A 17,772-nucleotide genomic window follows, 5' to 3' on the forward strand; every position below is an offset into this window, starting at 1 on the left:
ATATCTAACACATTGATTTGCTGTCTATAAAGACATGAAAGTCATAACAGCTGAGTACAAAAGCATGTTTTTCCAAATATGATTACACATGCCAATTTCTATTGTGAAGAGCTGTCAATATTCAAGCTTGGTTTAGGTTGTTATGTAAGTTGCTAACAGCCCCAATCAATATAAAGACCAAGGGCACCATTTCAGAAGAGCGGGGCAGGAGGGGCAGCAGCCATGCGTACCGGGGATGTGACTTTTTTTTTTCCCAATTCACTGGTGATAAGGGAGGGAGAGGAAAGGATTTGAATTCTGTGTGTGCCCCTTACTCCTGGCTGCAGAAGGGAGAGGGCAAAGATGTAATTCACAGAACCCAAGTTCTTTCTCCTTGCTCCTTTCTTGTCAGGGGAATGGAAAGAAAAGCAAGTCATGTCCTGGTATGCATGGCTGCTGCTCCCCTGCTCTCCCGAAATAGCACCCTTGATAAAGACCTCCTCAGTTTTTGTTTTTACTCTGGTTCTTTCCAAATGGTCCACTATGTGAGACCATTTGGAAAGGTTAGAGCTAGTGGAGACAAGATAGCTTCATCTCTGTGGAATTTTTAAAATAAATACTGAAATGCAAGACAGTGTCAGATATCTGCACACTGATGTCCCTGCCAATGAAGCCATCTCATCGTTGCCTGTTGCCATCTTCCATACATACAGAGCAAGAGGTATAATGACCATCACACCAAGGAGAGAGGGAACCATTGTTATGGGGTGTTGACATTTCAATTAGGTGAACAGAACAGATTGCGTGAGGTGGGAGGAATTGCAGTATCATAGCCCCTCAGTATGCAGAACCAATTTAATAAGAGATTAAACATGGAGTTTTTACACTGGGGGTGAAACAAAAAAAACAATTAAAAAATAAATATGGGTATTTAAAACTGCTGAGTTGATTTACAGAGTATGTGTGTCTATGAAAGAGCATATGAATACCCATGTGAAACCACTACCTGCTGCTCTTTCTTTACAGTGTCTTTTTCCCCTCACCCCTGCTGTACCTGTTAGTGCCGAAGATTCTTCAACTCAATATGAAAGAGTTCAGACTTCATTAGATACAATCACTGCTGTGCTGAGGTTGCTCTTCTCTGTAATTTTCACATTACAGTTACAAGTTACAGTACAATGTTCTCACTCATTTACACCTCTGACTTGTTCACTAGAAAACCACATGTATTTTCAGAGTTACAGGACCTCAGATCCCACCCTATTTTATCCAGAGGTCTTTATTAGCTGCACCAGCAGCTGCTGAGCAAAAAATAGCAAAAAGTCCTGAGATAATAGAATGTCAAACACACCCACCCCCCGAAGAGACATACAGCATCTTCATTCTCATGACATCTTGAGTTGTGGGTGTGGATAATGTTAACTCTCTGTCTGATCCCTCTTGGTCTTGTTCAGCTGTTCAAAGCTTCTCTGGAGCGTAGAAAGGGAACTCTTCAGCTGTAGAGACAGAACCCCCAGTCCCCCCAAAAAGTATATACATTATGTTACTGTGAAGTTGAGAGAGATCTAGAAAAATCAATGTTTTATTTTTACATTCAGAATAATTTCCTCCCTCCGTTTCATCATAACAGTAGCTTGCACTAAATCATTTATGTTCCTGCTGTTGACAAGCACAGTACGCAGCATAGACTGTCATTTCTGCATAATTACAGAGCTGTCCTGAGTTCTGTTACCGTGCTATACTATATGATGCAGTAGTATTGGCTATGCTGCAAGAAAGAAACCATCACTTTGTCATTTGTAATATAGATCCTGCACATGGCAATACGCTAAGGAACACCATAATAAGACGTGCATAATAACATAGGCATGATGCCTTCGGTGTGCTTTGAGGAATAAAGGTGAAGTCAGACAGCTGCCAGCACTCAGGCTGTGTCCAAACTCGAGGGTTTTTTCGAAAAAAGTAGCCTTTTTTCGAAAAAACTTCACCTGTGTCTAGACTACAGCCGCGTTCTTTCGAAATTAAATCGAAAGAACGCAGCTTTTCTTTCGACGGCGGAAAACCTAATTTCACGAGGAAGAACGCCTTTTTTCAAAAGTGCTCTTTCGAAAAAAGGTCTTCTTGAATGCAAACAGGGCTTTTTAGAAAGTGAGCATCCAGACTGCCTGGGTGCTCTCTTTCGAAAAAGTGGCTTGCTTTTTCGAAAGTACTGCTTGCAGTCTAGACGCTCTTTTTCGAAAGAGGCTTTTTCGAAAGTATCTTTTGAAAAAGCCTCTTTCGAAAGAGGCTTGCAGTCTAGATGTAGCCTCAGACAGGGCCCAATGTTGTAGCAATCTAAAGTGTACCAAGACTTGCACGGGAAAACAGTGGTGGGTGGTTGTTGGTTTGTGTGTTTGTGTTTTTAATATAGGAAAAATGGTTAACATTCTCATTCAATATATTTCAATATTTAATTTTCTATGTTTTTTTAAAAATACCAATTAGCTAATTGGAATTAGCTACTATCAGAATGGTAAGAATAAGGAAAGAGAAGAGTCAGAAAACTAAAGAAAAAATATAGGGGAATCCACTTCTGCTTTCTGAGATTCTCATCACTCATTGATAGAAATATTATTGTAGCTGGATAGAAGAGGTTAATATCAGATCAGCAACAATTTATGGGCAAGGTACATCTGTGAACAAGGAAGACCAAAAGTTACCATTGTCTCGTGGTTTTCCTTGTGGAGTATGGGCAAAGGTTGATTAAACAGCCGATAGGCAGGAGTAGCTTGGAGCAACTCCCCAGCTTCCCTTCTCAAACAGACTATCAGATTTCTATGATTTATCAATAATTAAGTTAAAAGGTTAATAAGCTAAAAAGTAAACAGATAATTTTGCAGTTTTTCATTTGCTAAAACCATGGCTTCTCAATCCAGGAGTCACAAATGGGTCTGCATCTCCCTTAGTTTTATAACCAGAAGGAAGTGGGGCAGATCCCCAAATTTTTCCTTGTTGTAATATAGGGTCAAGGTATAGAAAAATTTGAACATTGCAATGTTAAGCAATTGGAGGAGCCTAGGAAGAAGGGAGGAAGGATGAAAGGAATGATCCCACAAATATCTGCTCTCCTTCAAACACCCTTCTAACATATTTTACAAATGTGGAGTTTTTAAAATAAATACTGAAACGGAGAGTCAAATATCTGTATACTGATGCTACTGCAAGTGAAGCCAGCTCATCTTACACACACACAGCATAAAGGATGACAGAATAAAAGCCTGTGGCACGCTATACAGAACTCCTCAGAGGAGACCAAGCAATTGCTCAGTACTCTCAAAAAGAAGAGAATGGAGCCATTCAAAAGCAATCCAATCTTAACTCCTCTTGCATTCACAAATGCACCAAAGCCACCTCTCAATCAACATCAAAGCTATTTGACAGCTGTAAAAGGATCAGCATGGACACTTGATCACAAGGGGGAGATCATAGAATCACAGAAAAGTCACCTGTGCTGGGGAAAAGCCAGGTAAACCTCTTTGACAGGTGCTTGTTCTCATAAATCTCCAGTGATGGGGATTCCATAACCTCCCTTGGAAGCCTATTCCAGAGCTTAACTATCAGTTAGAAAGCATTTCCTTAATATCTAACCAAAATTTCCCATGCTGCAGGTCAAGCCCGTTATTTCTTTCCCAACCGTCAGTGGACATGGAGATCAGACGATCACTATTCTCTTTATAACAGCAGATAGCCTATTTGACAATTCTTATATAAGATCACCCTTTAGGTTTCTTTTTCAAGAACCCCCCTCCCTCCCAAACCTAGGCATATTTAACTTTTCCTTGTAGAACATGCATTCTAAACCTTTTATCATTTTTGTTGTCTCCTCTGGACTCTTTCCAAATTGTCCTCAGCTCTCGCCCCCTAACAATTCTACTTTACTTATGCTACATTGATGACATCATCATCATATGGACCCACGGAAAAGAGACGCTTGAAGAATTTCACAAAGATTTCAAAAACTTCCACCCCACCAACTACTTCAGCCTGGACCAGTCCACACGAGAAATCCACTTCCTGGACACTACAGTACAATTAAATAATGGACAAATTTCTACCCTATACCGGAAACCCACTGACTGCTACACTTACCTTCATGCCTCCAGCCACAGCCAGCCCAAGCTACAGGCTGACCGGGCTACTGCCCGGGGTGCCCCAGTGTAGGGAGCGCCGGGCAGGGCTGCTGGACCGGGTGGGGGCAGGGCTGTGCATGCGTCAGGTGCCCTGGGGCGGGGCTGAGCATGCGCTGGATATCTGGGAGTGGGGCCACACACGCGCCGGGTGTTTGGGGGTGCCAGGCACCCTGGGGCAGTGCTGCACATGCGCCGCACTCCCAGGGGTGTCAGCGCGCTCTGGGAGGCCCGGGACACACGAGTGGCTCGGGCCAGCCCTGCCTCCAGCTTCCATCCCAGACACATTTCCATCCCAACCAAGCCCCTAAGATACAACCGGATTTGCTCCGATCCCACAGACAGAGACAAACACCTACAGGATCTTTATAGAGCATTCCTAAAACTGAAATACCCACCTGGGGAAGTGAAAAAACAGATCGACAGCCAAAAAAGTACCCAGACATTAATTACTTCAAGACAGACCCAAAAGAGAAAACAACAGAATTCTACTTGTCATCACCTACAGTCCACAACTCAAATCCCTCCAACGCATTACACACAGTCTGCAACCCATCTTGGAAAATGATCCCTCACTCTCAGAGGCTTTGGGGGGGAAAGCTTATTCTCGCTTACAGACAACCCCCAACCTGAAACGAATTCTTTCCGGTCACCATGCTACACAGCCACATCATAAGCATCCAGGAACCAAGCCCTGCAATCAGTCATGGTGCCAACTCTGCCCACGTATCTATACAAGCGAATTCATCACTGGAACCAGCAATATAAGCTACCAAATCAAAGGCTCATTTAACTGCACATCCAGTAATTTGATCTATGCCAGCAATTCCCCACTGACATATATATTGGACAAACTGGACAGTCCCTACAGGAAAGAATCAATGGACACAAATCAAATATATGTAAAAGGAACATACAGAAACCTGTTGGAGAACACTTAAATCTACCTAATCACTCTTTAAAAGATCTTCAGGTGGCTGTCTTGTCACCAACCAATTCTACTAGGCAAATACACAGAGAGGCGTTGGAATTACAATTCATCCACAAATTCACTTCTCACACTGATGACCTCCTCGAGGTAACGGATGGCTGGGACATTATCAATGTAACATACAATGAAGGTCCCAACAGCTCTCTGTCTGTGTAGATTCTTGAGTTAGTATCCTTCCTATCTAACTGCTATCCTATGATCCTTATCTGCTTCTTTTAACTGTCCAATCTGTAGGTGCTTATAAGTTACCAGTCCTGCCTACTTGTTTTTCCCTTTGATATTTTCATACCCTCTGCTCCTTGTTTCCCACCCCTTTCCTTTTTTTTCCTCCCCCCCCCCCCACCTCCTATTTATTTTGGGACGGCACATCCTAAACTCAAAACTCCAATCATCTGAAGAAGTAGGCTGTGCCCACAAAAGCTCATGATACCATCTACGTGTTTTGTTAGTCTATAAAGTGCTACCAGACCGTTTGTTGTTTTTTAAGTTTATCCTGTACAGACTAACTTGGTTACTCCCTGAAGCTTCCATCTTTTTTAAAATGTGGCACCCAGAACTGGACACAGTGCTCCAGCCGAGGCCCCACCATTGCCAAGCAGAGCGGAACAATTACCTCCTATATCTTACACACACAACTCCTGTTACTACACCTCAGAATTATATTAGCTTTTTCCACAACTGCCCATTGTCTAGCCCACATTATGGCTTGTAACAGAGTCTGAAACAATTGCTGAACATGCTTGCATCCAATGACCTTGTCTAGGATAATCTACCAGCAAGACCTGCATAGTCTCTTTACTGTATTCAAGCTTAAAATCAAACTTACAGAGGTCAAGGAACCCTTTGATCTCCAGATAATACCAGAGCTGCCTCACCTCAACTTTCACAAAAACAAGGAAGCAAAGTTAGAAACAAATATGTCATTGGAAAGGATAATCCATTTTAAGAAGGGTTCTTAAATATGGGCCTAAATCACCAGTTAGTGAAAATCTGGTGTCTTTTTCTCACCTGATGGCTTCCCACCCTCAAGTGGACAAAATATTCTTCCACTAGGATTTGCACTTCAAAATCCCCAAGACGTCCTGAAACTTCACTAGCAAGTCAGGCTGTTTCAGTCTGAGAAGACTTCTTGTTTGTCTCCACACGTGCACTGACTGCTCTCAGAAAAGCAGCCTATCCAATCTGAATCCAGTTATATTGAGATAGGCAGATAATTCCTCACAGCATGACATTTTTCACTAGGTATCCAAGTCCCTTTAGTGTCTTCCACTCTTCTTACAAACACTTTTTATTTGGAAAGAACTTGAAATCCAGTAGCTAGCTGTATGATGTTTCTTGTCAGGACTTTATCTCTAGGCCATATTAGAATAGAAGCAAACTCAAATCTACCTGCCTAAGTTCCCCCTTTAAGTATTTTAATATGATATGCCTCAAAGCTCCTGGATTCCAAAAGTTATCTATGCTGGCAGATATGATTTCTGACTTAGCACAAGGTGAGTCAAGGGAGCAGAACTATACATGGAAGAAATTTTTTAAAATGAAAATTTAGATAATGGAAATTTGACATTTGTTAGCTCTACCAGCTGAGGAATAATCTCCAAGAATAGTGCTGAATCCCAATCATAGGAACCTGAACGAGGCAAACCAATGGAGCATGTGTTATAGTGAAGAAGAGGAGAAACTAAATTATGTAATAGCTCCACAATTATTTAATAGTGCTCTACTTCTAATTTTTATTATTTTAAAAAGTGTAGTTATTTGTTTATATTTCTTCTTCTGCTTGGTCAGTGCTCTAGGCAAACAGAAATACGGAATGCTTAGGAAACAGGAAATATGTATATAAAGATAAATGAACCCGAGCAAAAGAACAGGGACAGTCCTTAAAAATCTAGCCACTTTCTTTACATGCCCTGCTGCAGCTTTCTGTAGACAGGCAGCCGCAGACTGGCTCACTTATTTCACAAAACAAGACATCTTTAAAGTGTATTTTAACACTTTGGAAAAATGACTTGTAAGTTTTGTTTTCTCTCAACTACTTCAGAAGCAACAAAACGGTGGGTGTGGAGGAAGCCTACCTGTTCCAGTATTGCAATAGAGTCTTGCAGCACTCCCTTCACCTGCTGAACCTGTTCTTTGTCATGCTGAGGAATCTCCTCTCTGGATACCAAGTCAGGGGCTAAACTGAAAAGGGAACATGACAAGAATCATTGAATACCATGAAATAAACAGCTGTACATCCACACTCAGCATTCATGGGTGTCTAACTGCACTCATTAGCACTTTTCAAGCCAGGACCACATTAAGACTGTGTACAGTTACATTTGAAATTATGTTACCAATTTCTTAGCAATTTTATCTTAGTGCATTTGAATCACCGGATACTAAGAGGGAGCTTCCATGTAATTAATAAACCAAATTCCCCAGGCTTCTAAAACTTGAGTACAATTCTTACTTGAGGCAAAATTAAACTGATCTAGTTCTTCTGCCAGTCTTACATTGCCAAAGTCTGTCCTGGCATGAAACAAGAAAGGTTGCCATCTTCTGTCCCTGCTAAAGATTAGGTTAGTGTTTGAAACTCTGTCTTTCAATGCTCTGTCAAAAAGAGGTGAAAAGACAGGTGGCAAGGCCTGCATGAAACAAGAGCGGTAGCCAAAGGTATCATAAGTTCATGACTAGGCAAACAATGTTAGAATAATTTAAAAAGGGATAGAGAATAAGACAGAGAACATATTATTCCCTCTAAATAAAACCATGGTACGCCCACATCTTGGATACTGCATACATATGTGGATGCTTCATCTCAAAAAAGATATATTGGCATTGGAAAAGGTTCAAACAAGGGCCAAAAAAATTATTATGGGGTTTGAAATGGGTCCCATATAAAGAGAGATGAAAAAGACTGAGACTTTTCATCTTAGAAAATAGGAGACTAAGAGGGGATATGATAGAGGTCTACAAAATCATGACTGGTGTTGAAAAAGCGAATAAGGAAAAGTTATTTACTTGTTCCCATAAGAACGAGGGGTCACCAATTGAAATTAATAGGTTTGAAACAAACAAAAGGAAGTTTTTCTTCATACAGCACACAGTCAACTTGTGGACCTGCTTGCCAGAGGAGGTTGTGAAGACTAGGACTTCGACAGGGTTTAAGAAAGAACTAGATAAATTCATGGAGGTTAGGTCCATCAATGGCTATTAGCTAGGATAGTGAAGAATGGTGTCCCTAACTTCTGTTTGTCAGAGGCTGGAAATGGAGGACAGGAGAGGGATCACTTGGTTACCTGTTCTGTTCACTCCCTCTGGGGTATCTGGCATTGACCACTGTCGGCAGACAGAATACTGGGCCACATGGACCTTTGGTCTGACCCAGTATGGCCGTTCTTATGTTCATACTTTGATAATTTTGGTCAGTATCTCATGCCACTCTCCTTAGTGGCCGTTCTTATGATCACATCAGCCCTCATGCTAAAATCCTTTTAATAAACATACATCATTTTTCAAATTATCTCCTCCAAGTCAGATACATAAACCTGGGTATTGAGAATACGAAGTCCCATTGCAAACACTGTAATGCATTTAATTGGTTAACATGTGCATAGTGTTTGAATATATAAAGCACAACAGAAGTGCTAAGTGTTAAATTACATCACACTCCAAAACTGGTCACTTCTTTATTCTTTTAAAAAGTGAGCAAGACATTAGTTGTGAGACATTTGTACCTTGCCGGGAACCAGCAGAAAGAGAAGGCTGTAATTCTGTGTAGCTCTCTCCATGCAGACTGGAGATGGAGAAATATAGCAGTGTTCACTGTGCAGAAAGGGGCAAGCTAATCCTACAATGTGCTGGAGAGGGAGAAAGCCAGTGGTACAATGTACAGCCATTGCTGGACAGCAGTATCAACTTTAAGAGAGCTACACGTCACAAAAGCCTTTAAAGTTTTGCCTCCTAAAATCTGCTTGTTATGAGTCTAATCCAATTAATCAGGTTCTTATATTTGGAAGAAGACAAAGAATTCAGTCAGAAATTCACTTACTTTAAAGACTTCTCATCCTGAAGGTGGAGATGGTAAAATGATTGAGCTGCACGTTCTATCTTTGATAATTTGAGGAACAGAGTCACATTCAGCAAAACCAAGAGCACCAAACTGTATAAAGAAAATCAGACTGGTTTAATCACTGCCACCATTTTGCTTCTGCAGTATCATTTGAGCCATGATGGCCAGAATGAATAATGTACTACCCCATCGGAACAGACTCTCTCCTCCCACCCCCGGAAAGAAGTGAGAAAATGTCATGTGGGAATTTAAGGCATCAAGAACGTCTTAATGGGATACATTATCCTGTGAAATAACCTCTCAAGAGAAGTGGTGGAAGTCGCATCATTCAGCATTTTAAAAACTGGAGTAGATGAATACTAGAACATGTACTATACTAACAGTCATGAACGAGTAGCAACAAAAACTAATTCAGCATCTCAGCGTTTTTATTCTACATACTATACAGCAACTGAGCTCTTCTCCTGGAGTCTTCATCCCCTTGGATGCAGGGTGATACTCCTCCCTCTCCCCCCCCTTCAATCCCCACAATTACTTGCTCCTGAGGGCAGCCCTGTGCTAGGTGCCATGGAAACACAAAGTAAGAAACCATCCCTTTGCAATATTGAATGGGTTTTACTCTGAAGAACTCTAAAGTCGACTCCAGTAGTGGTCCATATCCCACAGGCTTGAGAAGCACTGAACTGCATGAATAGTTGTTTCTTGCTTTCATACAGGTGTAAATAAGATTAGCTCTCGGGCATCAGTCAAATTGGGGTTTAACATCAGGGAGTACTTACAAGATGCTCATTACTACAATGATGGCTGTCGTCTTCCTTGCAGCATCCCTTTTCCTTCCTGTAGGGCATGGAAAAGATCCAGTTAGAAATGCTCAACATTAATTCTCCTAAATAGGAGTCTACAGTGTACAGCAAGTGGTGAATTAGAGGGCAGCCTGGATGGACAGACAGACCGACACCAGCTCTGTGCATTTTGGGATGCCCCTTTATGCATATCACAGAATCTATTTCTCTATCCATCCCAATGGAAGACTCAGCTGAAGAATCAAGGTTACATGCTCATCTCTTATGCAAATACAAAGCAGTGCTGTGAAGTATGCACCTGATTTAGACTTCTTCTACACCTAAAATATCTAGATGGTGTTTGGTCCTGCTGTGACCTCTCAAGGTCTCTTCCAGTTCTAGTGTTCTATGTTTCTAAAACTGAGATTGCCCTAGTGATGTTACTCGGGATTGTGAAAAATTCATGCCTCTGAGAAATGTATTTACACCACACTAAATCTTGATGCAAAACACTGCTAGATCGACAAGATTCTTTCCATCACCTGTTCCCGGGCTCCATGCGGCATTTCATCCGCTGTCCTCGGGCTCCATGCAGCATTTCAAAGTGGAAGCACCGCACAGAGCCTGGAATCCCTGGGGGACTCCCACACTGGCCCCAGGCTCCATGCAGCATTTAACCTTTGAAATGCACACGAGCCCCTGCTGAAATGGGGCCTGTCCTCAGCTGAGTGGTTACAATTTAAGCTGTTTCATATAAACCAGAGTTCACTGGCACACTTGAGTACACAGATGTTCCTCTTCTCTTTCAAAGTAGTTACTATATGTCATGACTCATTACAAGTCAATCTGTCAAATCTAGTGGCAGAAAGGGGTAATAATCCTAGATGAGCTTCAGTGCCCCAGAAATTATTGAAGCAGCCGGACTGAAAAAGAAGTCAGTTTAATTAAAAATACGAACCAATAAGAAGATTTGGGGTGATGACTGCAAGAGACATCTGTACAATTGTAACCATTTCAAGGACTGCATTTAGATTATCTGATCATTCAAAGTAAAAAAAATAAAAAGTGTTTTGGGCTTTTGTTCTTAAAATCGGGTTTTATTGCTTTTCCTATGCAAGCTTTGTGCTGTGTTTAACGTTATCTTGGAGCAAAATATTTTATAGATTACACTTGAGTTCAGCAGATGCTTGTCACAGCAAAAGGGATCAGACATGCTCCAGATTCTGTATATCTAAGCTTTAGTAATGTAAAGTAAACATTAATTATTAATCCAGCTGTCTTTCCCTAACTGGGTATATCAAACACACATACAATTGCATTACATTTGTTCTGTCTTAGGCTTAGTCCACACTACAGCCTCCCCATTGATTTAACCCACCTAACTTCAGTGATGCAAATAGTGTAGCTGAAGTTGACATACTTTCCGCAGTGTCTTCCACATGGTAAGGTCAGCGGGGGATGCTGTCCTGTCTACTCCAGATACTCTACCACAGTAGAGGGGAGAGTGCTCTGAGGTCAATTTATCATGTCTAAACAGACATGATAAATCAATTTTGGGTGGTTCGATTGTTGCAGTGTTGGTCCACCGTTTAGTATAGACAAGTCCTTACTAATTAAAATGCCCTCTCTAACAAAAGTTTGGACAAGCAGCTGAAATAGAAAAGATGCTTCCATACCTACCTACTATCCTGCCTTGGGACTCTAATCCAATGTCCCCCGAAGAGTGCTGTGAGGAACGCTTAGGAAGCAGCTCTGCCATATTCCGGTGTAAATTCCGTCGGCGTCTTCTTAGGGCAACAAGTTTCCCAGGATCTTCTATAGATTGGTTTGCTGCATATTCTTGCATTAGTAGATCCGATTCTACAGTTGAAAAATAATACAATGTTTATTTTCCCTTCACTTTTCAAATGGAAAGGTCACATTATGGAGAAAACAATAGGCAAGGTATGCAGATCAATAGAGGCTGTTATCTTCTAGAAAAAAAGAGAGGATAGATAAGAGATTCCTTAAAATGCACCACAGACCTGCACTACCATCATTATGCACATACTTTACAGATATGAAATGCATGTTGTTCCAGCACAGTGAAGTTTAATGCATTTGCCAAGCATTGTTGCTTTCTCTATCATAGCTACAACCAAGGAAGCACTTTGATTAAAATGGGAAATCAGATAAATGGATTTTTTTTTGTATCCTCACACCAATTTCTTGGGAGCTGACCTCATCCCCAGGAGATGAGACTATTGCTAATCTTTTTGTGGGAACCCTTTGATAAAATAGTAGAAGCACAATACAGTGCTCCCTCCCCTGAGATAGCAATATACTGACTTAGGGTATGTCTACACTACCCCGCTAGTTCGAACTAGCGGGGTAATGTAGGCATACCGCACTTGCAAATGAAGCCCAGGATTTGAATTTCCCGGGCTTCATTTGCATAAGCCAGGCGCCACCATTTTTAAATCCCGGCTGGTTCGAACCCCGTGCCGCGCGGCTACACGCGGCACGAACTAGGTAGTTCGGACTAGGCTTCCTATATATAAAGTGTGAGATTACCTTTGTGTCCCCTTCAAGGCAGAGAATCCCTAACTGGAGTAACGGTTCCACGAGGAGTAACGGTAGTTCGAACTAGGAAGCCTAGTCCGAACTACCTAGTTCGTGCCGCGTGTAGCCGCGCGGCACGGGGTTCGAACCAGCCGGGATTTTAAAATGGCGGCGCCCGGCTTATGCAAATGAAGCCTGGGAAATTCAAATCCCGGGCTTCATTTGCAAGTGCGGTATGCCTACATTACCCTCCTAGTTCGAATTAAGAGGGTAGTGTAGACATACCCTTAGGGATTCTCTGCCTTGAAGGGGACACAAAGGTAATCTCACACTTTATATATTTATTTCCAGTAGAATCAGTTTCATGATCACTAAAATTTACCAGATCCATCCACAAAGACTATTTCAGACTTTAGCAACAAAAAGCAAATCCTCACCTAGCTGTTTGAAATTCTCCTCTATTCCACCCCAGGTGTTCTTCTCAATTAGAGACTTGATGAGGCCCCATGGCTGTTTTTTGTATTTCACATCTGAGGAAACCCTGCAACAGCATACAATGGAATGGTAAAGTGAGTTATACATTGGGTAATATGTACCAGAAGCAGAGGTCTGTCTCTTAATCTATTGCTTCAGGAGCAAGTTTTTACTTGTTGTCCATATTCCAAAAGAGTCACTATTATAAAAAGACAAGACATTGCCAGTTGGCAGCACTCAAACTGAAAAGATAGGGATTAGACATGGGTAAAGAAAAACTATGAACTGAATTGCAACTAGAGCTCTGTGGGGATTTGAATCTCCATTTCACAGGACATTTCACAATTTCAAAATTTGATTTAGTTCCAAATTTGAATGGAAAAGACTGTCTGTCTCACATAATAAGAATTTTTGGGAAAAAAATATGTTCAGGTAATGTATATAGTTTCATTTCAACTTTATATTAAAATCATATAAAAAAGCCAAATTTCAAAACAAAAAAAGTTCAAATGTTCCATTTTTTAAAGGTCAAAATGGAATGCTTTTGACCTTATCAAAATGCATTTTTCTCCCCCAATTGTTTTGAAAATAATTTTGTTGAAATTGACATGCTCCCTTGGGACGTTTCAGGTTTGATGAAACAGTATTTTCCAACAAAATAATCTTTATCGGAAAAATTTCTACCAGCTCTAATTATAGCCTGGATTTACAAACGGTGTCACATACTGTATTTTCTAACTTCCTAAACTCTATATGCATTGCTTTTAAACCCAATATCCCTCTCCCCTTGAGATGTTATGATCATACATCTGAATGAAAAGGACCAGAGGAGTCTCCATTCAGAGCCAGTCAGTGCTGCTTTTTAGGACAGGTCTACACTACAGACCTATATTAGTATAACTACATTGCTCAAGGGTGTGAAAAATCTACATCCTTGAGTGACGTAGTTATACCGACCTAACCCCCTGTGTAGATAGCATTATATTGACTGGGTAGCTTCTGAACAAAAGAACGGCCATACTGGGTCAGACGAAAGGTCCATCTAACCCAGTATTCTGTCTTCTGACACTGGCCAATGCAAGGTGCCCCAGAGGGAATGACCAGAACAGGTAACCATCAAGTGATCCCCAGTTTCTGGCAAACAGAGGTTGGAGCATCACCCTGGAACTTTTTATGTCTAACAGCCATTTATGTTGTTATCCTCACAGAACTTCTCTAGTTCTTTTTTGAACCTTGTTATAGTCTTGGCCTTCACAACATCCTCTTGCAAGGAGTTCCACAGGTTGACAGTGCAACATGTAAAGAAACACTTCCTTCTGTTTTAAACCTCCTGCCTATTAATTTAAATTGATAATCCCCCGTTCTTATGTTAAAGAGGAGTAAATATCACTTCCTTATTTATTTTCTTCCATAGACATAGCTGCTACCTCTCAGGTTCAAGCTACATAACTACGGCAAATTGATTTAAGTTATGCAACTTAGTTACGTGAATGACGTAACTGAAGTTGACACTATTAGATCAACATACCACGGAGGCTATAGTGCATTTTGCCAACAGGAGACCACCTCCTGTCAATCGCCTTATGTTTTTTGCGGAGGTGAAATACACAAATCTATGGAAAAGAGCTCTCCTGTGGATTTTGCATGTCATCACAAGACCTGCTAAATTGACACTTGTTGCATTGACTGCAGCAGTGCCAATCTACCGGTTAAGTGTAGACAGTCTCAGGATGGTGATTAACTGTACTGATAGGAGAAGCTCTCCCATTGGTGTAATAGTGTCTTCACTAAGGTGGCGTAGCTATGCTGCAGTTCCACAGTACGTGAAGACAAGCTCTTACATCAGTTAGCTGGGTTGCTGAAGGCAGTCAGTTTTCCCTAGGCACAGGGTACTCCCCTTTGCAGTCATTCTCCCAGAGCCAGAGATCACAGCCTAAAACCAAACCCAGTTGAGCATTAACTGCTACGAGACCTAGTGTCTTACACAGTATGCGTCAGCTCCGAAAAGCAATTGTAAAAATGATATTAGGAAGGTTCATGTTCATTGTGTCTCAGTGATTTTCACATCAAATGTTCTCAGTTTGCAAGATGCTTTTCATGATTCCCTAGTCTCAAAGTCAGCTTGGGATGTGAGAGTCAAGCTGGGTTCTCTTTTTTTTGAGCATCGTCACCAGAAACAGAGGCAGTGCAAGCCAAATTCCACTTTCACTTGCACTAGGGTAATTTAAGAGTCTTCATGATGTGCTTTTGCCAATAACAACTGTGCAGGAGCATGCATAGTTGTGTATTGTTGGAAGTAAACAATTCCATGTAGCATGCCCAAGAAGCAGTACAACCCAGCTCATTATCCTGATGCTCCGTTGGCTGTGCATGGCACTGGAGTAAAACCTTATTTTTGTCACTAAAGCCACTAGAGCTGACTAATACCTACAGGAAACATACAGAGAATAACGGGGAGCCATTTACAGATATTTTTTTCCACAGTGGAACCACATTTCAAGGGAAGAAATTCAGCTTTTCCAGGCTGTGTACATCTCCTTTATAGTAAACATATTTCAGTGCATACAACATGTCTCTCCCACCCCACCGCTGCACGTTGCTCTGGCTCACCGTAATCTGCATTCCTGATTGGCTGTGCGGATGATGAGGTATCTGTTCACAGTGTAGAAGTAATCGTGGTATGGGACATCATGCGTCAGCACCTCTGCGTCTACCCGGTAAGACTGATCTTTTTCTTTTTGTTTATTCAGGATCTACTCATATTAAAAAAAAGAAAAAAAGAAAAGAAAAGGTGGGGGGGGGGGATATTTTAAATACACAGTCTCAGTTCTCTTTCCTTTGGTCTTTGGAGTCTTCATGCCAGCAACAAAACTACTGGCAGTAGGGAGAGACCCTATAATAGTTTATGAAAATGACACAGGTGGAGAATGCATGGTGACCACTGAAATGAGTCTCAGGGTTGGCAACCACTGTCCATCCCCTGTTGCCAAATGGGAGAAGGCTCCTAATTAGATCCCAGTAGGACAGGGAGGTTTTGGTATGAAAGAGGAAGAGAACCACTGGTCTAGAGCTCTCAGTGTGGGACGGGGGGCCATAAACACCTGCGTTCTTGTCCTAGTTCTGCCTCTAACCCAGTGTGTGACATTCGACAAGTCATTTAACTGTACTGTTGAATGTACTGGGTCTTAGATTTTGTCTATAAAACAACACATGTTCAACAAGCTTTTTGAGCCTCTCTGTAGAGGAAAGGCACTATACAAGTGATTATTAAAGATGAAGAGGGCAGATGATCATCACCACCATAAATGATACACGGATCTGCTGGGTCACATTCAAACTCTTAACTCTGCAGCATGGTCATCACTGTAGCAGATACTGCAGTGAGGGTTGCCCTTATTTTGGGGTACATTGTGAATGCACACAGTACCTGCTTTTCTGTTGCAGTTGTGTACTTCCCAATGAGCGGATTGTTAATAATTATGGTGTAGGTGAGGGTCCTCAACTGATTGCCACTGCCATCCATATTCCAAGGAGTTGATACAGCATCTAATCACAAAATGTATAATTATTAATGTCCAACAACGTACAGGAAGCAGTCTTAATCCTTAACGTGGCTGAAAGTGGCTTCAGAATAAACCACAGAGTAAAGGTCTGCTCCTCTCCTTGGTGAGTTCCTGTATGTTTATTATTTAACACAATATAGTCGGATCATGTTACTCATGGAGGGATGCCAGATAGCCCGATTCTCCCTTGCTTTACACACGCTCACTCTACTCAGAGAGCATTTTACACCAATTCTGAATAGGTGTAAACACGGACAAGGTAATGGAGAACTCCACCTATGAGGTTAGATGTCAGAATTTAGAAGTGTATTGAGGGGGTAGGGGTACACACTGTCTGGTCATTTTCTGCTTGTAATTTGTTCTCTGCTGTTAGACATAGCAGTTTTTCAGTGGAGAGGCCATCCTAGAACCAAATCCAGCTGATTGGTAATTTACAAGAATAGGGAAAACTGCAGCTTGCTGTGCCGAAGAGCCAACGTAAGAGACACACTGGCCATTATGTCTAGATTCTTATGTCTGGCAGAAGAGCAAACTAGACCATGGGTAAAACGAAAAAGTGGTTTTTAATGAAAAACTATGTTGTGTCCCATCTGTCTAGGAAGACTATAAGGTTCATCTGCATTAGTGAAAGAGTCAGTTCTTGCTGATTTGCTCTGAATTGGACCCTGACCAAATACTCTCATTTGGACTTCATTTTCTGTTTCTATGGTCTCAATGAATAAAATATACTTGCCCAGAAAATTAAAGACTGGGAGTGTTATTTAGCAGGAGGCAATGATTTATTCTATGAGCACACTGCAGGGACATTACTATTACTTGAATATAACATGTTTTAAGAAACAAAACTATTGAGCCAATATCTTATTCAATAAAGCAGTAACTTTAAATAATTGAATATGTGATTGGTTTTAATTTTGTAACATTACAGAGTACTGTGAAAGTTCTACTCTGAAAAGTGAATGCAAAGAGGGTATTGTTTCTGTGTTCTTTATTCGATTAACTTTAGAAACACTTTATAAAGATTGTTTTCCTGACAGTCCTTCACACTCGCCCTCATATCTAAACATGAAAGTTCATTTCTTTCAGGCTCTTGAAAAACTGAAAAGCATCAAAAATATGCTAGTCAAAATGGTGTACAGATGGAAAGATGTGGCCCCTGATCTGAAGAAACTAAAATTTGATATTAGCTAGGACAGGGCTACTCAACATGCAGCCCATGGCC

General features: G+C 41.3%; 1 protein-coding gene across 8 annotated transcripts in view; it reads right to left on the reverse strand.

Moving 5' to 3' along the window:
* Nucleotides 1-816: 816 nt before the first annotated feature.
* Nucleotides 817-17,772, reverse strand: part of GRAMD1C (GRAM domain containing 1C) — a 92,099-nt gene continuing 75,143 nt past the window's right edge. For all 8 annotated transcript variants that reach the window (XM_014577702.3, XM_075906503.1, XM_075906497.1 and 5 more), the window contains 8 exons: nucleotides 16,415-16,533; nucleotides 15,598-15,740; nucleotides 12,951-13,054; nucleotides 11,653-11,832; nucleotides 9,970-10,027; nucleotides 9,170-9,280; nucleotides 7,212-7,317; nucleotides 817-1,475 (listed from right to left, as the gene is read on the reverse strand). In XM_014577702.3, the coding sequence (XP_014433188.2) occupies nucleotides 1,398-1,475; nucleotides 7,212-7,317; nucleotides 9,170-9,280; nucleotides 9,970-10,027; nucleotides 11,653-11,832; nucleotides 12,951-13,054; nucleotides 15,598-15,740; nucleotides 16,415-16,533 (899 nt within the window). In that variant the 3' untranslated portion in view covers nucleotides 817-1,397. The remainder of the gene's footprint in view (nucleotides 1,476-7,211; nucleotides 7,318-9,169; nucleotides 9,281-9,969; nucleotides 10,028-11,652; nucleotides 11,833-12,950; nucleotides 13,055-15,597; nucleotides 15,741-16,414; nucleotides 16,534-17,772) is intronic.

This window comes from Pelodiscus sinensis, chromosome 1, assembly GCF_049634645.1.
Source record: "Pelodiscus sinensis isolate JC-2024 chromosome 1, ASM4963464v1, whole genome shotgun sequence".
NCBI classification, from domain to species: Eukaryota; Metazoa; Chordata; order Testudines; family Trionychidae; genus Pelodiscus; species Pelodiscus sinensis.